The 21601-nt window shown below is 35.9% G+C and overlaps 1 protein-coding gene across 1 annotated transcript in view; it reads right to left on the bottom strand.

Annotated features, from left to right (window-relative positions):
• The window catches only part of gbe1b (glucan (1,4-alpha-), branching enzyme 1b), a 123054-nt gene that overhangs the window by 5368 nt on the left and 96085 nt on the right, over positions 1-21601 (bottom strand). The window contains exon 15 of the mRNA XM_046862394.1: positions 14800-14917. Within this exon, the coding sequence (XP_046718350.1) occupies positions 14800-14917 (118 nt within the window). The remainder of the gene's footprint in view (positions 1-14799; positions 14918-21601) is intronic.

A 21601-nucleotide genomic window follows, 5' to 3' on the forward strand; every position in this document is an offset into this window, starting at 1 on the left:
ATGCTGGCACGGGCAAGGCGCCACGGGAGCTGAACGAGCCAGCACTGCAACACTGACAACAGACAGTGGTGACTAATTAAACCGATTCAGCGGGGAGAAGGGGAGCTGGAGCACTGCTGTTCAGAGAGAGAGAGAGAGAGAGAGAGAGAGAGAGAGAGAGAGAGAGAGAGAGAGAGAGAGAGAGAGAGAGAGATGAAGAATCGTTGCACCTGGCGAGACAAAAGCTACCACTGTGCAGGAACTATACAATGTCAACAACATTTATTTTCCAGGGCGGAACAAAACAATGGTGACAAATAGCAAATTAATTGGCAAACAAAGAACAACACATATCCCTAATGTTATTACTGCACGGCGTCATACAAATGTTGATTAATGTTTTGCCATGTTATGGAGTACGCTGCACTGTCAGGCTGGAGAATCTTAAAACACCACCTCCATATTGGCAATTCATGATGTGCCTGTCACAAGTTCAGAAATTCAAACCTGACACAACTGCAGCAATGTCACATCTATGTGTCAGATGTTAGCATCTTTCTTGGATAATCCGTTGGTGATACTGGCTCACATTGAATAATCAAATCATTCAGGATATTTTCGGAAATGGAAATCGACTCATAAGACTTTGAATAATTTAAGAATTTGATTGTAATTTTATCTTGGTTTGTATACAGCATTTATCAATGGATCTACACTCCGAATTTTTTTTTTTTTAAATGAATGCATTTATCTGAGAAGGAAACTTCCTGAGACGATATGAGGAAGAAACCTTGAAAGCTTCATCTGGGTGGCAATTCAACAATAAATAAAGTATGATTATAAGTAAAGTGCCATACCATAAAGTTCCATATTAATAGAAAATGCAAGTTGACTTTTAAGTTCTCTCATTAAGTTTACGCTTATTGATTTCCCACATTACCCACAATGCTGTTTGACTACAGAATGGCAGTGGAATGTAAGTAGTACCTAGCCTTCACTTCATCTCTACTCAGAGAGAGCAATTAAGCAACATTTCATTTCTTTAGTCTGTACAGATCTCTCACCTTCTCTGCGCAAACATGGTAACACCTTCAACTCCATTGTGCTCGCCATCGTATAGATCATTAAATAGCTGAGATTAGTCTCTGCATTAAATTAACAAATTGACAGAACACTGCTGAAGAAAAGTGAGTGAGTGAGTGAGTGAGTAAGTAAAGAAGTTCTTCTGAAGCTAACCGAGAAACCGAGAGGTTTTTTCTCCTATTACATACTGTACCATCTTGACCGAACTACAAATAAGAGCAGCAAAAACTATTACCTTCTCTCAGGAATAATGGAAATACACCCCCCCCATTAAAAAATAAAAATAAACAGCAGTATTCAACAGCACCATAATCTCTAAATGTAAATTGAAAAAAAGGCATGGTTAATAAGTTTTAGGGCAAGTTTCAGAACTGGTTTCAAAGTTTTATGTACAAACCGGCAGTTAGAGGTTTCCCTATGAGAAAGTAAAAATACAATAAGTCTGTCTCCTGTCCCCGAGTAAAATGTACTCTTACCTAAAACAATTAAAATCATCCAAAGAGGAAAAAAACAGTTTCTGACATTTTCTTAATTAAAAAAAAAATAAATAAAAATATTAACAACCTCAACTCAACTTTGAGTTCTGGCCAAACAATTTCCCCTTCGCAAAGCCTCTTCTAAGACCTAACATGGCCTTGAGAATGTATTATCTGACAAGGATTGTATACAGGGTGCTTGGAGGCTTTCCTGGTCTTTTGATTCACTTTGGCACATAAATATTCAACTGGAAAAAGTGTGTGATGTGTACTGCACCAGTGAGAGTAAAGCATCAGAAAGCATCTTTAGCGCCTCATTCTTAACATATTACAAGTCTTTGAAAGTCACACACAAAAAAAGTAGAAAGCCAAAAAAAAAGAGAAGGAAATTCAGTTCATGTCTCATGGCATCTCTGCAGCCCTTTGATTCTGCCTTCGGAATCTCTCTGACTCGAATTTTGCAAAGTGCTTGCTTCTGGAGGAGAGGCAGTAAAGCTTTGAGATGTACTGCTGCAGTGAGATGAATCAGTGCACGGACCTGCAACGCTAGCCGAGTTAAAATAAGCTTTTCCTGGCTCGAAGCACTAACCATTCACACTGTTACACAATTTATCCCTCCTATCCATCCTTCGTTCCATGAGACCGGATATGCTTTATATGGATTTTCACAGTATCAGTATAGACAAACTTCTCAAACTTACTTTTGTAATTTTCCAAAATATACTGTATGTGTATGTATAAATGTATTTAACATGCATTTTCAAAGCAGAGAAAAGTGACATGAGCATACACAAGAAGATAAAAAACTACACAGAAAGTTCTGCATAAAAAAAGCGTAAATCTCTAAAACAGTGGGAATATTAAACAAAATATCCATAACTATATATAAGCTAACTAATTAACAGGGAATGCTTACAAAAACTAGTCAGAGGACAGAGAGAAACAGAGAGTATTATTCATTGTGGGCTTCACTGCTTCATTAGGTCAGGAGATCAGCTCCATGGGCTGTTTTTTTAGGTCAAGGCTAGAAAAAGTTAATCTACACACAAGTTCAGAGCACAACACATACACAGGGGCTTGAAAAAGAGTCATTAGTAATAAGAAATATTTTACAACCCCAATTCCAAAAAAGTTAGAACACTGGGTAAAATGTTAATAAAATACAGAATGCAATGATTTGTAAATCTCATAAACCCGTTGTAAAATCCATTTTATTCACAATTATACATAGAAAACATATGGACAATGGACATCATGTCCTCCGTACTAAAGAGGAGAGGGATTATCTGGCTTGTTATCAGGTCAGTTCAGAAACACAACTCTGATGGTTTGGGAGTGCATTAATGCCTGTGGAATGGGCAGCTTGCACATTTGGAAAGGCTCCATCAATGCTAAACGATACGGTATATACAGGTTTCAGAGCAACAAATGCTTCCATTGGGAGACTGCCTTTTTCAGGGAAGGCTTTGCATATTTGCATATAAGACAAGGCCAAGGCATACTGCATCTGTTACAATATTATGACTTCGTAGTAGAAGAGTTAGGGTGCTGAGATGGCCTGCCTGAAGTCTAGACCTTTCATCATTTGCAAGCAGTTGGGGCACCATGAAATGAAAAACACAACAAAGGACACCCAGAACTATTGAGCAGCTAGAATCCTGTATCAGACACACATGGGACAACATTCCTCCCCCAAATCTACCAGAAAAGCAATTGGTTTCCTTCCAGATGTATACAGAAAGAGGACATGATTGTACACAGCGGTACACATGTCCCTGTTCCAACTTTTTAAAGTCCTGTTGCAGTCGTCAAATTCAAAATTACGTTATTGTTTGTTTACAATGGTACATTTCCTCAGCTTAAACATTTATGTTTTCTATGTTCTATTGTGAATTAAATATGGGTTTATGAGATTTGCAAATCATTGCATTCTGTTTTTATTTACATTTTGCATAGTGTCTTAACTTATTTTTGGAATTAGGGTTGTAGATACAGTATAGGGATACAATGGAAAAATGGATGCCTGGCCATAACATGTGCTTTTTGAATGTTCCATTTAAAAATTGTCCCCATTTGCTGTTATAATAACCTCTACTGTTCTGGGAAGATGTTCCACTAGATTTTGGAGTGTGCTTGTGGATCGTATGTGTGTGTGCAAGGACTGATGTAGAGTAAGGAGAACTGGCGTTCCGATTAACCCCAAAAAGGGTTGAGGTCAAAGCTCAGCAGGTCACTCAAAATCTTTCATGCCAACCCATGTATGCATTGTCCTGCTGGAACAGGGTTACATATCCACTAAAACTATAATAAAAGTGTCTTGTTTTTCTTGTACCAAAGCAAATAGACATGTTTTGCTTGTTCTTATGACTGTTTAAAGCTGCTATAACATAAATCACTTTTCTTTCCGAAAAAGGCTGAACATATATCACAACTTATAAAACAGCATAAACATTTGATATACATGATGATACATGTTTAGAAGTGTTAACCAATCAGAACTGAGAATTTATAACAGCACCGTGCTAAAAAATCCTAATCCACTTATTTGCAAGTATGCAGTAATTATAAAACCTCAGATCAGACACTGGGAATCAGAGAGTCACTTTGGGAACTATAAAGAGAAAGAATTTGTCTTCTGCTTTGCTGTGCATTGCTCATTCAACTAGATCCTGTCAGTTTAAGCATACGATGCATCAGCCTCCACAACGCCTACAGATGGAAAATGAGAGTCTATTGTCACTCAGTGAGAAGGGGGTAGGGGAGCTGATGGGCCCATTAAATGAGAAAGAAAGCAAAAAAAAAGGACAGGAAAACTTTGATGCAGGCTCGTGCCGACTTCGAAGCTGTGGCCCTTATATAAATCATGGAGAAAAATTGTGCAAATATAAAAGGGACATCTTGTCAGTACCTGTCAACAGACAGAATGATTAATTCCCATCATACTGAGGCATGCCAGAGACACATCGATGCGAGATTCCGTATCTGACAGGAATTCCACGCTGCTTGTGTCTTGCTCCTGTGGCTCGCTTATGGGATTCATATTAGCTGGGCTTGTTAAACTATACTTTGCATTTAGCTGAAATGGCTTGGTGTGAGACTGTGAATTTGAATTAATGTAAAGTTGGGAAGAAAGAAAAAAGAGAATGCATAATTTTTGGGCAGTGGGAAAGGGGGGTTAACTGATGAAAGCGGTCTTAACACAGTTGAGAATTGCTGGTGAGATAAAAGTAGGGCTGCGGCTTGTGTGGAAAGAGTCCTGACCCAACGCACTTCAACTGAGATCCAGAAAGAGTTTGAATATTTACTGAGCAAATTCTTGGAAAATGTATTCTGTTTCAGAAGGGTGAAATGTTTATTTGTTGATTTTTCTTATATACAACTAAAGAGCTTTAATCTTAACAGGGCCAAAATGAAAAGGAGCATTTTGAGGGCATATAGAAGTCCCGGGTTAAAAATCATTCAACGACAAACACGAGCCATTTGAAATACAAGACCTCCCAAGTGAAATGCAGCAGTGTATTTACCACATACACTCTGTTAGGAAACCCAAAGCTAATAGTGACAATGTTTCCATGGTCTTTTGTGGTAAAACCAAAATAGAAGTGAGACTGAAATTGAGGATCCTGTTGCACATTAGCTGTAAGGGCATGTGAAGGTGAACTACATCAAGCTTAGTCTGTAGATCAATACATACTGACCATCTTTGTCTAGTTTCAAAAATAATATGACTACAGTTACTCTGTGGCCCTGATCATCTAAAACATAGTGCTAGTAATACATAATAGCTATGTTTATGACCCCTAGAACATTGGGAAATATGGATCTTCAAGAGATCAGACAAATACTGGGCTTGATTTTAAGGTACATTTTGTACATTGATTCTGAAACAAAAGAAAAACAATTACTGGAGAATGTTAGCAATAGGGGTGTTATTCAATTTCACATGTATATACGATATTCAAGCCTAAAAATGGGTGTGGCCTCCCATTATCATTTAGAAATTTGATTTGAATAAAAGTTGTGAGCAGATTTTGTTTTTTAAATCCCACTCACGCTGTTAATAATTAAAACAAGGTGGTTACTAAGGAAACGCTTTACATATGCTACACTAGACATTAACTTTCACTTATACACCGCAAGTGCTTCTTCCTTAGGACATTTTTTGGTGTTGATCAAAGAAGGAGAGTTGAAATCATTCAATGTCACTTGAGATTACCGTAGATGGTTTTACTTATTAACCAAAAAGTTTGCTTAGCAATTACAAGCAGTTAGCAGATGAAAGCAATTCGTCCGAACTGTTTTGCTACAATGGCTTAGGACTACAGTTACCATAAAGAGTTCTGCACTTACGTCTTTATCAATGAACAACTTCACAACAGACTTCATAATTAGTTTTGGGAATCACTCAGATGATGCTGGGTTTCCTATCGGTCTGGTTCCCCTCAAAGTTCTCTCTAGAGTTCTTCTTCAATCTCCTCTGGCTTGCTCCTTATGGATAAATGTACTGTATACAGATACATTTATACAATACAAATTTCTATTCTGTAAAGCTTCTTTCTAATGACATCCATTGTTAGAAGCTCTGCAAAAAATTTAATTGAATGATATATCTTCAGTAACTACTTTTTCTTGTCAAGGTTAAGGTGGATCAACAGCCTTTCCTGGAAACACTGGGATTCAATGCATTACTACGGTGGCCGAGAAGTGCAAAACACATTAACAAATCAGAAAACAAATTAACAAATTAGAAAACACTAACACATCCAAAAATAAATAAATAACAAATGCAAAAACAAAATAAATCCGAAAACAAAATGACAAATCTAAAGCAAAATATCAAATCCGAAAGCGAAATAACGTATCCAAAAACACAACGACAAGTCAGACAAACCGGAAAAGGTAGGTATAGTTTGTGAATGGAACACTTACCGATTATTATTTAAGATATACAGGTATGAAATATTATAACTTTGTTTCTTGTATATGTATAATGTTCTCCTTTGACTTGAAACTATTTTTAATTTTGATTAGTGCACCTTTAAATATAAGAAAATAACAGAAGTAAACATTGGCAAGCAGGGAAAAAATGGAATTAATTAAAATCTACTTGAGGAAGGACATTCCTATGCAGTGATGTTGGAGATCCTGCAGTATATAATGACAAAGATTAGTTTGTACAATTTTACACATACGTTCCAACTTTCTCCTGCCACATACTGTTGTACTTCAGACGCTTTATGGTCTGATATCCATAACTGGCTTTACCCAAAGGTTCCCCATCTAAGAAATTTCACTGTGCAGGACATTATCTTTGGACTTGTAATGAACAGTAACAAAGATGACTTTCTTGTTAATAATATACTTCTGATGGGACAATTTTATATACACAAAGCGAAATACTTGAAATTGTTTTGGGATTTGTTATATTGTTTTGGGATTTGTTCGTGTTTTCTAATTTGTACATTTGTTTTGCACTTCTGGGCCACCGTACATTACACTTCTAAAAATGCAACATGCACAAACACATTCACTTACTGACTTTTAGGGAAATATACACAATACACCTAATGCACAGACTGCCATGTTTATATTTTAAAGGAGGAAAGAAATGCAATAAAACCTAATCCCAGACATATAGAACACTTAACAATTCACACATACAGGCTCAGGCTGAAGCTTAGGAGTGGACCCGGGATGTGAAACAGGAATGTTCCTCATTGCAAAACCAATTTCTTAAGTTGTGTATATTCTCCATGTTCCGCTCCAAACAAAAAGGATGCAATCTTTAGACATTACCTTCCCTCTCCCTGTCCTTCCTTCCACACATCTTTACTGAGTGTTTCTGCAGCGAGTTCTCCTGCTGTTTGTCAGGCTCTACACACTCTTATTATCCTGGTGTGTATAATAAAATTGGTACTTGAAATAGTCTGGAATATTGTTTTTTTTAACAATAAAATACTTTAACTTTTGGCTCTAGGGCTCTTAGCACTGGCAGTGCCAATATGATAATCAGCTATCTTTTTTGTACTGTTTTATCCTCGTCTCAACCCTACGTCCTATGCACTTTGCAAAACAGTTCGATTAATTCACCTCCTTAAATCCATCAGATGTACTGTCTGTTCACCCATCTGTCTAAAACATTATGTGAATGTGTGCCACTCAGCACCCTCCATTATTCTCTGTTTCTGGCCTGATAGGTTGGACTGTCACTCCACATCAACGCTTACCAATCTTAGCTCTATTCCCAAGAATAAATCAAACTATATCTTTCCCAGAACTAACCCTCTGACCCTGCTATTCAGATGTGCACTGTAAAAATTGCTGCTCTCTAACTGATGGAATTAAATCTGTTTAATAGCTTCACTCTTGTCTTGCTTTCACCAAAATCTGGCAAATAGCTAAAATTATTTCTAGAACCAAACTCTGTGCCTATCAAAACCATGCCTTTGGGTTTATTATAAGAACCTAAAAAATATCGTTGCCACCTTTCTTGAAGTTTGTCTATTTCTACCAGTGACTTCATTTCCCTTCTCATATATTATAATTTAAAACAACATCGCAATTTAGAACAATATCACATTACAGACCATATGTTTATTACATTTTGCTTATTCTTTCATTCTGAACTCTTCTCTTGACTTTTCCCAAACACAATTACCTCATTGATTTTCATTACATCACATTATTTTCTTTAGTAAAGACTAATCAAATAAATACTTAATTAGATAAATAAAAACACAGGTACAGATACTTATGTTTTAATTGTAAAAATCTTTAACATGAACATTTTTGTAAACAACTTTTAAGACTCTGGTAAAAGTTAAAGAACTGATTATCCTTTTTTACTCAAGTTAAAGTAAAGAAGTTTGGCCTCTGACTTGTACATTAAGTAAAAAGTAGCCATTACTACTACCTGTTTTAGTGTCACACTGGTAACTGGACCTCACGTCATATTAATATCGGGACTGTCAATCAATAACAATATTTAATCGTGATTATTTGCACAATTGTAATGAGTTAACTAACGATTAATCTCAACGTAATCGCACATTAAATTAATACTTTTTTAAATTTTACAGTCTAATCAACATGGGCATGGACAAATATTGATGCTTTTCTGCAAATGTATGTTTATTATTAGCGAAACCAAACTCAACATAAAGCATGAAGACAAAATATTCTTACAAATGTTTTGAAGTAATTGTGGTGTTTTAAATTACGTAAATCATCAGGACCCCAAACAGAACTTTTGCTTTGTTTCCACATGGATGGTTAATGAGGTGATACCAGAGACACTGTACCTCTTCCAACATTTATACAGATTACATATTCAGAAAATATTTGTGTAACCAATGTTAATTGTAGACGTTTTGAGCTTTCTATGCATGTATTTATTATGTCTGTGAGGCAAATATTCACTGAGATTCAGGTTCTTTTATTTATGTGTCTGTGAAGAGAGATGACAGAAACAACAAACAGCGCCCCCTATTGTTTTATTTATTTGACAAAAGCACCGCAATTTGTTGTTATTATGTGTATATACAATAAAGTAGACCCTTTAGAGATTCGAAAGATGCATTGCTCTTATCTGTATGATCAAAAAAGAGTAATTTAAGTTTGTTTTGGTGTGATGAGGAAAAAAAATGCCACAAAACCAAACTTGCCAGATGTGTGCATCATGGTGGATTTTGGTGGCGATTTGAGACTTGGCGCAAATGTTTAGTGATTAAAATTATAATTATTTTTAAATCAGCATAAAGCGAGGACGTCGTGAATAAATGTGTTGGTTAAAATGTTTTAATTTCGTCTCTTTTATATTTTTTCATTTATCTGTTTAATAAAAATGGTCAAACAGAAATAGGAATAAATCGAGCGTTAATAGAATTTGTGCCGTTAAAATGAATTTGTGTTAACACGTTAATAATTAGCCCTAATTGATATATTAATACAAAACAGATTTAAATTTTGTTCCCTATTGAATGTATCCAGGCTAAACATCTACCATATAGAACACAAGCAGAGAAAAGATGATGATTCTCAGTCATTTTTACATCGCTGACTCCCTCTGTCTTCATCCACGTTAGCCTAAAACGTTTGTTTTTTTGTTGTGAGCTTCGTAAACTAGCCTATGTCTGTGGTGCGCGATAGTCAGGAAATGATACACCAGTGGTAGGTTGTAAAAGCCACGCAATGAGAGGAAAAAGGTTGATGGGCTGAAAAAGGCTCGCAACGGGAAGAACATTTTTTTTTCACCAAATAGATTCAAACTAAATTACGAGCCTGTTTTGAAAATTGTAAATATACATATATTTGTGTACAAAAATGAAAGTTAAATTAAAAAGAAAAACCCAGAAAAATCTACTTAAGTAGAGTAATGAAGTATTTGTATTTCATTACTGGTTGAAAATATTTGTATGGTAGAAAATATGTTTTCTACCATAGAAAGTAGTTGTTTCTTGTTACAACACTACTGCTTACATTTTTACTTCTTTCATCATACTGTATAAACAACTAACAAGACAATTTGTGGATAACAGTCCAGCCAAACACATCTTCAATTATTCAATGCACTTCCTGTCTGAATGGTATAAATAGCACATGGCCTTTCAGACAAGTTTGCTAGCCATTCTTGGAAACGCTGTGCTGCATTTTTAAATAGATTTTCTGGGTTTGACCCTGGCATGCCTTGATTCATCTCTGCCTTTTGCCTTGACCTTTAAACTTTAGGACTGTCCTGTGTTTGACTGTTTATTAATAACTATTTGAGAATATATTGCTTTTTTTTTTTTTTTTTTTTTTGAATAATGCAGATTGTTTTAAATTTGTTTTTAATATATTTTGGAAAAGAAACCTTCTGCACATCGTTCCATCTCTGGGAGCTTTTTGTTATTAAGCGACTACTTGCATAGGTTGAAAAACCTTAGATATGTTTCTCCCCCACTTATGTTTTTCTCCCCTTATCATTCTGATCCTAAAAAGAAAATTTTCAGAGTGACATTTTCTCTGGGGCTATTAAAAAATTACTACTAAGCCTATATTAAACATACAGAGGTAATCTCAATTTGAACAAAACCATACTGTGTTATTTAAACAAACTTGCCCTGTGCTAACTAGTCTTGGCCACAGTGCTCTTCAAAGGAGTCTATAATTTGTGATTTGTCATTTCCATGGATTTAAAATGTTAAGAACTTTTAATTCATCCTTCTAAAGATCCTTTAATGCTTAAGGCCTGAGGCAACTGCCTGCTTTTCCTGGCTTGTAGCCTGTAGCTAGGCATCTGGTGGCCTTACTGATAGCAAACAGTCTGGCAGACCACCGATAACCACAGTAGGGGGGTGATACTAAAAAAATCAAAAAAATCACAATCTCACTGAAAAATGGTTAAACAGGTCAAATGAGATTATTGCTGTTGGAGACATGCTAAAGAGAACCACAAGGAAAAGCAAGCAAGTGAGAAACAGATTGATCTGCACTAGAGTGATACCAAAGCACACCTGCAGCTTGTCTGTGAAACATGGTGACATGATCATGTATGGGAGCGAGTGGAAATGGATCACTTGTCTTTATGGATCACTTGTCTGGCAAGTGTCAAGAGCAGGATTTGGCAAACTGTAGCCCATGAAGCACATTCTGCCTGCCATTTATGAATATTTATCCTTTCCCACTTTGCATGCTGCTTTTTTTCTCACATCAATGTCAAATTCAGTCACAAGAGAACCAGGTGGGAGAAATTTCTCTCTGTTGTGATGGAACTGACATCAAATTGAGTGGGATGAAGTAGAAGGATGTTCACACTCACTGCATTGTTCAACAAAGAATGGACCATAAAATACCCCTTTTTTTCTTTTTTATCTATACGTTTCAACCGTAAGAAAAGTATTGCACTGTTTGAAGAAGTTTCCACTAAACATGCCATCTATGCCAACAATCTGTCACATTAGAAGCAAGCTAATAGAGCTTCCCAACAAACTTACTGCTAGCTTACAGGCTCAGCAGAAATGTAATGTCCTTTACCCAGCAGCTATACAGCACAAAGGCATGCTGTCAGTAAACACAGCAAGCTGTTCTCTAAAGAGAAGCTTTTGAAGGAATATATGACAAAAAAATAATCTTAGTAAAATGTGGAAATCGGAGAAAATAGGTTTATCTCTTAAAACAGGTGTTGAGTCAAAAAAAAAAAAAAAACCTGGTAAAAAGGCTTGTTTTTTGAGCTTGACTTTTAAGAAATGAAAATGTCATGCAGATTATTAATTGTCATAAGCACACCAATCTCCAACAACTCCAACCCCAACTCCCGTGTCCATATCCACACTCTTATCCCTGGTTCCCTCCACTTTCACTCATGTTGAAAAATGTGTAATCTCTGTAATCGATGTTTGAATATGATAATCCAGTGAGCATTTCTGTTCCTATTAGATATTTGAGGATTTGGAAACCACCTAATAAGAAGATGTAGAAATGTGTGTATACTTTCTTATAGGTAAATGTGAATATTCATTAACTTGAACCTTTCAAGTGTAAGAAACTTGTGCTTTTCTCACCTTGCTATAAAATGTACTTTATGTTTTTTCATACCACTTTATTATTATTACCACTTTATTATTAATGTCATACTGTTTGTGATTTCTAATGTAAAAGCTACTTTGTATGCACATTCTGTACATTTTATAATTTAATAAAACTATTTTTGTGAATTGGATTTATTATTTACCTATTTATTATTTCATTTATTAGACTTCTATTTTAATTTTTTTTTATTATTATTATTCTATTTGTATTTATTCTGCTCTTTATTTCTTTAATTATATATATTTTTTGGATAACATTTTATGTCACAAACCAGTCATTTAAAAACATTTCATTGTATGTCATACTGTATATGCTTGTGTGCATGTGCCAAAATCTGTTATAAATTACTGTATAGTTAAAGTGTGAAAAACGTCTCGCCATTCGATCTATAAGTTTGTATGCTGCATTTTATTGGGGAATTTAAAAATTCTCTGACAACTTGCACCAGTTCTACAGCTTTCTTCTTCTCACCAGTCTAATTTACCATTTATACATAAAGTACAGTAAACACCACCATTATTTCTTGCTTGTACTTCTATTAACCATTTTTCTTTTAATCACAGGGTTTATTGTTATTTTTTTATGTTACATTAGTGTTGTGGACTGTTTGCCTAAATGTGGTATAGATTTGTGGCTTATACATGTTATAAAATTTTATGCTGAAGTTTTTAATATAATTAGGCTGCATTCAAAAAAATCGCCCTGCCAATATTTATGGATCTGATAGAGGATTGTGCAAAAAAAAAAAAAGAGAAGTCAGCATTATAAAAGTGTTGGAACATATATAGTGTGGCTGATTATGTGGATGCTGTTATGTATGCTGTTGGTATTAACTTTGGGTAATTAGTGACAGTTTTGCAGGCTGTTTTGTCTGCATATGTGTAAATCGGTGTGGTGTGTTGAGGGTTTTCCAGCAGAAATTTGGTTTTAAACACAGAGAGATGGACAGACACTCAATTACACTGTAAAAGAGTATATAGTAGACTGTTTGGACAAAGTTATTGGGACACCTGACTTTTGTAGTTCTTCCCCCCAAGGAGGCACACAATTCTACAGGATGTCTTTGGATGCAGTAGCATTACATTTTCTAATCACTAGAACTGGGGACTCAAACATGTTCCAGCACGACAATGTCCATGTGCACAAAGAGAGCTCCATAAAGATAAGCTTGGGTGGAAGCAAAAAATCTCGAGTGGCCTGCTATATAGCTCTGACCTCAATCCTACTGAAAACCTTTATAATGAATTTGAACGCTGACAGCACCTCAGGTCTTCGCACCCTTCTATATATCAGTACCTGACTTTATTAATACCCTTGTGGCTGAATGAGCACAAATATTCACTAAAAAACACTGCAAAATCAAAGGGAACATCTTCTCAGAAGAGTGGAGGTTATTATAGGAGCAAATGGAGACTAAACATGAAATGGGATGTTCAATATGCACATATTAAACCTTATGGTCAAGTGTCCACAAACTTTTGTTCATATAGTGTTTATTTAATTCTACATTTCATTGGGTCTTATTCTTGTCGTAATGTCAAACATTCTCATTCCACTAACCAAGAGGAAAAAAACAATTTATTGTAAAACTGCAATCACACTAAACAGAGCTCTTAGTACACCATCTCTCACTTTCAGGTGAGACTTGCTAGTGAAGCGCAGAAAAGTGTAAAAACTAAAGCATCAATAAAAACTTGACTCTCTTTAATCCACATAATTGTCTACATTTAGAGCTGAATGCAAGGCTTTTACAACTTAAAAGATGTGAAAAGAGCAAAAGGAGCACTTGTGAAAAGGTAGACAGGAGGCCGTGCATCAGAAGTCACCAGTTGGAAAAGTGGGGGTTTAAATTTCATGCTTTGTGCTTAATTTCAATCAGGAGGCAGCGAGAGAAAGAAAGCGAGAGGGAGAGAGGAAGAGCAGGGAAAAGCAGGGTGAAGTATTAGAGATACAGAGCAAAAGAGGGGAGAGAGATAGTGAGACAGGGAGAGGGACACAGTCTAAGGAAGACTTGCAAAGAGAAAAAGAGAGGCAAAGAAAGGCAGTGACAAAAAGAGACAAACAGACAGAAATAAAGAGCTAGACAGAAAGCAGTAGAGAGAGGACAAATAGAGCGATTAAATAAAGTGAAAAGCAACAAGAGTGAGAGAGAGACAGAGAGAGAGAGAATTCTATATGTAACTTAGTATGAATCAAAGTTTCCCATGTAACTGATCCCCATATATCACTACTATAATAAAAGCATTATTATAAGAAATAAAGGCATTATAATAAGGAATTGCTTTTGTGTAGAATTATTCTCTGCATTTATACCAATGTTTCCAACTCAAACTTTAGCCGAGTTGTGAATTTTTAGCCAATTTTCATGCAAAATGAATCACTGTGCTAAAATTAGAAACTCGGTGTGGCTTTGTGTCCTCAGACAGTTTTATATAATCAGTCTGCTGCAGGAAATGATGAATCCTGTCCTACTGTTTACATAAAGCTTTCCTTTTTTAATATTACCTTAAGAAAGATCCAGAAACTAAAGGTTTTTTTTATTATCATTATTTTTTTTTTTTTATTTAACAGCTTTCTTTTCTAATCTTTCATTCTAAATACAAATTCACAGATAAGTAGAGCTAAGCAGATGAGAGCACAGATAGACAGACAGATGGTTTGGGTCTGTGTGTGTGTGTGTGTTTGTGTGTACCTGCATGGAGTTTGGCCGCTCATTATAAGTACCAGGCACAGTGAAGAAATCAGTGTTGTGGTCCAATCGGCCATGGCCTCCGTATTGAACCTCATCAGAATCCAGCTTGATCTTATATCTGGAGCAAAGCTGAGTTAAGGAATTCACACTGGACAAATATACAGAAACTCAGAAATCTTCTACGATTCTACGATAGAGAAATAAAAAGCTTCAAGCCAAGAAACCTCACCCTAGTTTGTGTTAAAATGGTCACTGAGAAAATGAGTCACACCCAACTAAATATTGAAATAAATAAATAAACATTTTTAAAGACTGAACATTTGCTTCGGAGTGTTTGAGATGTGCACTAATTGCCTACTCTCAGGAGAAGTCCACGTTTCTCGTTAGAATGCGGAGCTGTGCCGCACATCAGACGTTCTGATTGCTTGGAGCTCCTGGGAGGCGATGACACAGCCGCTCCACATAAACACGCGCTTCAAACCCGATGAGCCACCAGCCACCCAATTCCAGGCAGAATTATTTATCCGTTTCAATATATTAATAATGTATTGCATCAAAAACTGTTTCAAACAACACTAAACCCGAGCACACTATCTCGCTCGCTGTCTGTTCTATACTGACTAAATTAAATATTAAAAAAAGTAATTGCCTAGGCTCATGACCAGAATAAAAAAAAATAAAAATCTTAGGCACAGGAAACAGACTATAAAAGAATAAAAGGATGACATGATGCTTTGAGTAAAGAAAGAAATGAGCTTCAGTAGAAAAAAAAAAAAATCTGAAGAACTTTTTATAGCCTTGTACACTGAGCTGTGTGGACTGGACTGCATGGAGAGAGATAAAGAGGTAAAAAGAAACAGATAATTACAGTTCATCCTTCATGGATTTGAATGGAAGAAAAATATCAATAGCTTACAATTGATTATTATAAGTTACTATTAAATGTATAATGGGAAGGCATCCTGTTTAAGCATTCAATCCAAAGTTAACAACATAGACACCAATAATAAAAATAAATAAATAAATAAATAAAATTAATTAATCGATCTGAAAAATACAAAACATAACATCAGATGGTGGGGGAAAAATGTGAGGGGGGGGACCTTAATATTTCTTGAGGTTCTTTCATTTGTCCAAACAGCATGCAAACGTTTGCACTCAAATCAAGGTTTTTCAACCATTTTTTAAAAGAGATACACATGAGATTGCAAACAAATCATTTGAGAGGCCTTGTAGCAACATGGTTAACACGGACTGACCTTAATTATTCATTTGTTCATCGACAGTAAGAACTTTATCATGATCACGTTTGTGATGGGAGACAGAAATACACCCTGGATGAGATGGGGCTTGTATTATTTGATGAAAATTATGTTGGATGTGACTGATATAATTAAATAAATTACCACCAGAATAGGCAGGAGACCGAAGTGTGAGCTTGCCTGTATAATGTATCTATCTGTGATATCGGTATTGCAAATGATTGACGTAACTGCAGCCTTGCACTTGACAAGTCTGTAGTTCAAAGTTTGCTGAGTAAAGCTTGTATGCTAGACAGAATAATATGACATTCTCAGAAAAGATGATATTCTGTTTATTTCCCTAGTCATATGTGAACACTGTCAAAATAATACAGTGTGTGGAAGCTGCACAGGGTGTTAAGAAATAAAAGATGACGGGGCATGCTGTTAGATCATGACCAGTAATCAATGGCAGAGTAGCATGATTCCTTTACCACCCTTAGGAAAGGAATTCTTTTCCTATTCTTAGCACATGTCTGGGTGTTTTATTCCTCTTCTTCTAGCAACTTGTCATTTACATTAAACAATGTGAAAAGTCCATGAAACAAGTTCCTGTAATCTCTTACATTATATCGGCAAAATTTTGTGGACACCTGACCATTGGATTGTATGTGTTTTTTGAACATCCTATAACCCACTTAGTCCCCATTTGCTGTTATAATAATCTCCACTCTTCTGGGAAGATGTTCCACTAGATTTCGGGGTGTGGTCGTGGAAATTTGTCCTCATTCAGCCACAAGGATGATAGTATATTCATGTACTGATGTAGGGTGAGGAGGCCTGTCAAGAAGTCAGCATTCCAATTCCTCCCAAAGGTGTTCAAGTAGGGTTGAGGTCAGCGTTCTGCAAGTAACCAATCAAGATCTTCTATTCCAACTCATGTAATCTATCTTCAGGAAGCTGGGTTTAGGTCTCCTTGTTAAAGTGAAGAAAAATGTAATGCTGCGGCATTCAAAGACTATACTATACTGTACTATACAATTGTGTGCCTCCAACTTTGTGGTAGCTGTTTTGGAGAAAAACCGAATATAAAATTTCTATGTTATAGGAAATAAAAACGATATTTTCTCATCTGCTTATCTTTTCCATTTTCCCTTGATGTGGTAATACAGAAGATGAAAACGTTTTTGTGTTTGGGCTGTTCTTACACGGACAGCTATCTGAAACAAAGTGCCGACACTGACGACTCCTTCTAAACATACTTAATAAAAGTTTTCTTGCAGAATACTTCACCATATTACACACTCAAAATTGTGTGAAACATCTACAATCCAGTTCAAGCCTGTGTGTTATTATTACACAAATTAGAATAGGTGCATTAATATAAACCTGTGATTTCTCCACCATAAAATAAACCAGGGAAAAAGTTCTTTCATCAACTTGATTTGGATAGATGAGTGTAAACAACTCCACACTCCTGCAACTCTCAGAGGAAAATAAAATAAGCGCCTCTGCTTGGATGAGTTTCTCTCGCTCGCTTTCTTGCTTTATCTCTCCGTTGTAACAAACACGCAGACAGCAGCTTGAATAATCACCTCCTTTCCCTACAGGCAAGCATGCAGGGTCGGGGTGTGATCCTTAAAGACCCCGTCTCCCACTCTGCCCCAGAGCTGGAGAGTGCTCAGCCTTTTACTGTCTGCTTGTAGGCTTTGATAGCGATGATTAAAAGCGAAGTGCTGCTCTGTGCGTGGTTTCTGCAACAGAGGACGAGAGATGATGTGCCCTTCCTCTCCCTCTCCACCCGATCCCATCAAGCTCCTGTTTGCTCTGAATTATCTCCCTGAAAGAGCAAACATTCTTTGATTGGATATTTTGGGTATATTGATGGAGAGAGACAGAAAGAGAAAAATGGGAGGGGGAGTTGCCGCAGCAGCAGCTCATTACGCCACACTAACTTTTTTTTTCTCTCATTTAAATATCGATAACAAACCTAATATGGGGTGAATCATATTCATTAGGTCTCCGAGTCCTACATGAAATGCATCGAATTGATGAGAGAATCTGGATTCCCAAATTACATTAGGGTCGACTAATATCTTTAAAATCAAAGCAAAAAAAAAAAAATAATTTAGATTATATTTAACCAAAAATAATTTGATGATATGAATTCTTTCCCTATTTTAGGTCATTTATCCTTTTTTTTTTTTTTTTTTTTTTACAAGCAAAACAAAACAAATTGCTGAGGTATCGCTGATTATTTAATCCTCATCCATAAATCCCTTAAGGGGCCATAAGCCATAGAAAAATCCTGGCACTACAGAGGTTCCATAATCTCTAATGTTCTGCTGCAGTGCTTAAAAATAAAGGCTGTCTTTGGCATAATGTCAGTAAATTATAATCATAAAAAAATACATTGTCAGAGGTTTTTCTAACTGCTCACTATAAACACGGAGCTATACCACTATAGTACTGCTTATTACTCCAAATTCACAAAGCGTATCGAAATCAAGTGGCCAAAATCTCTGTCTCATATTTAACCTTCCCTCTAGAAGCACCTGACTGCAATATTAGCTTCCTTCAGGCTGTTAAAAGTTTGAGCAAAGGCTGTTAAGAGCGTTTGATGTTGCAGCTACAGAGGAGAGAGAAAGTCAGACGGAGAGGCAGCACGAAGGAAAACGCTGGCTTGCAGAACAGCTTTGCTCTCTGTGGATACTTCCCCAAAAGCCTGCTGAGACCTGAAGACAACTCTGCTGAGAAAAGACTCAGTGAGAGTCAGAGAGTGAGAGATATAACCTTGGGATATAAAAAAGGAAGAAAAGGAATATTCATGCATTGAACTGTATCTTCTTATTTGCATGAAACCGAAGGTCCAAAGCACTGACAGTCTGCAAAGGAAAGGTCACTGTATGTGAGGGAATACATGGCTTGAATATATTTGCAAAAAAAGAAACTATTTCCAGCTAGATTGTTTAGTGTTTGCAGGTATCTACGCTGCTGCTGTTGCAGTGGTGTAAAGCAAAGAATTGTTCAGGCAGTCCAAGGCTTTTAGCAATTATGCTGGTGTGTGCGAGTACAGATGCGGAGCTCTGCAGCCAAACCCAGCCACCTGTGAATTACTGTAATTAATAGAGGCGTACTGAAGAATGGATTGACTGCACAAATAGTTTATTTTGTCTCAGGAAAGAATACAAGGAGAAGGTTTTAAGGATCCTAATTCTAAAAAAGGCCATAATAGTGACTGCAGATGGGACTAGAATTCTCTGCAGAGATATAGTACAGTATGATTAAAGACAAAGGCTACAGATGTCTTCAGTTCCACCAAGAACAATATTGTATGTGGAATGAAATAGAAGCTAACACTAACCCCTAGTGTTGTGCAAGGCATCTCAAGGTCTGCTTAAGTAACAGCCATCAATAAAATGCCTCAAAAAACATTTAGCAATGAAAAGCTTGTGAAAATATAACATGCTTCAGCGAATATTATAAAAAATAAAACGTGTGCTGCTACAGCAAAATAATATCATCAAGGATAGGCTGATGTGATGTGGGTTGATATGAAGTTTAAAATGTTAAAAAAATTCACATATCAATGGTTTCAATACATTTATACAATAAATATACACTAATCAGGCATAACATTATGACCGCTCCAAAACCGCAGCTCTTGTGGGGTGCAGTGGTCAGTATCAGGGGAGCGAAGGCGTATGTGTATAGGGATTTTGAAACATTTAAGGCCATGTTAGAAATAATCTAATATAAGAACACGCTCATTTAAATAAACAAAACTTATTACCTTACAGTCAGAGCTCTGCCTTCCTCCAAACCAAATCAGATACCAGCACGGCTGTGACACAACCAAAGGTATGTTGTCTTCGCAGCCGTGATGATATTCAGTACAACAGCATGCTTGCAAATATGATGCTGATTTTATATGACATCTCTATGAAGAAGAAATTAATATTGAATAAATAACATTTCAGACACAATATTTCAAAATATTTTGTATTTTTTTTGCTCTATCAGCAAATAGATTTGCAATAAAACCACAGCTGGGTAGACTGTTGCATGTTGCCATGCAACACACAGACTGACTGGCAGGCCATTATAAGCATAGTACCAGTTTTAATGCTAGAATTGGATTGTTACGCACATGATGCACATGTCCAATCAAATTAGTTTTCATACAAGAATCACAATTTTATCTATAGCCACCATAATCTTCACTTTTGTGCTAGATTATAAATGATGAATAACTTTCTTACATTTATACAGTACAGCAAATACATAATCAATAATTCTGTGCCTTTGTATAATATTCATAAGCGGAAAATGCTAAGTTGTGTTCTAGATGTAGTATATGACTAAACATTTATCTTAAAGCTTTGTGTTTCCTCTTATAGACAAATTCACATCCCAATCATTCAGCAGACATAAGGGCTTTGGAATGACATGAAGGTGAGCAATGCTGCTTCATATTCATGAGGCAATAATGTTGACATATGGAGTTAGATAAGTGAATTAGCTAAAGCTATACTCCAACCCTGAAATAATGTCATAATATGGCAAAGCATCATTTGTCTTGTCTGACTTCATCTATATATATATATATATATATATATATATATATATATATATATATATATATATATATATATATATATGTGAGAAAAAAAATAAATAAATAAAAATAAAAAGAATCAAGATAAAAACTAAATCAAATAAATAAAAATAATATATAAAAAAGTATAAGCATAAAAGAGACTTATCTATTTTGTATTGGTGTATTGTATTACTGTATAAATAATACTGATATATATATAAAAATTATGATTATTAAATAGTAGTTTTAATGACCACCACTATTTTATTTACATCTAATCCCATGCATCACACAGATGAAAATAGTATATGGCCAAAATACCCAGTCTCAGATGTGCTTGGTGAACATCCCATTCCAGATTTTGTCACCCTATTAGCTTCTATAATCACCTCCATCCTCTGGGAAGCCTTTTCACTAGATTTTAGAAAGTTGAAATGCAGTCAGGTCCTGATGGCAGGTGATGAGGCCTGGTACACAGTCAGCATTCTAGTTTATCTTAAAGGTGTTCAAGTGGAGTTGGGGTCAGCACTCTGTGCCTGTCTCACACTTCAGCGACATTGTCATGCTGGAACAAGGTTGAGTATCTTAGTTCCACTGAAGAGAAATAATTATGCTACAGCTTACAAACCACTGTGTAAAACTGTGCTTACAATTTTGTGGGGAAGAACCAGACATGAGCATATGTGAATATAAGAAGCATATGTGATTGTCAGGTGTTCAGAGCCCCTTGGCCATATAGTATATATACAGTAAATACACTTCTCAAAAGTGCTCATAGATATACACCTCAAATAAGCCTTAAAGCCTCCTGATTGTGCTCCTAGTGAAGACAAGCTTTTGTGTGTCTTTTTGTTTTTGCATTTTTTACATTTTTGTGTTGTGTAAAATGTAAAAAATGCAAAAACAAAGAGACACACAAAAGCTTGCATATACTTATAATTAAATGCTTATTCTCAATTCA

This window comes from Silurus meridionalis, chromosome 12 (assembly GCF_014805685.1).
Source record: "Silurus meridionalis isolate SWU-2019-XX chromosome 12, ASM1480568v1, whole genome shotgun sequence".
In the NCBI taxonomy this organism is placed as follows: Eukaryota; Metazoa; Chordata; class Actinopteri; order Siluriformes; family Siluridae; genus Silurus; species Silurus meridionalis.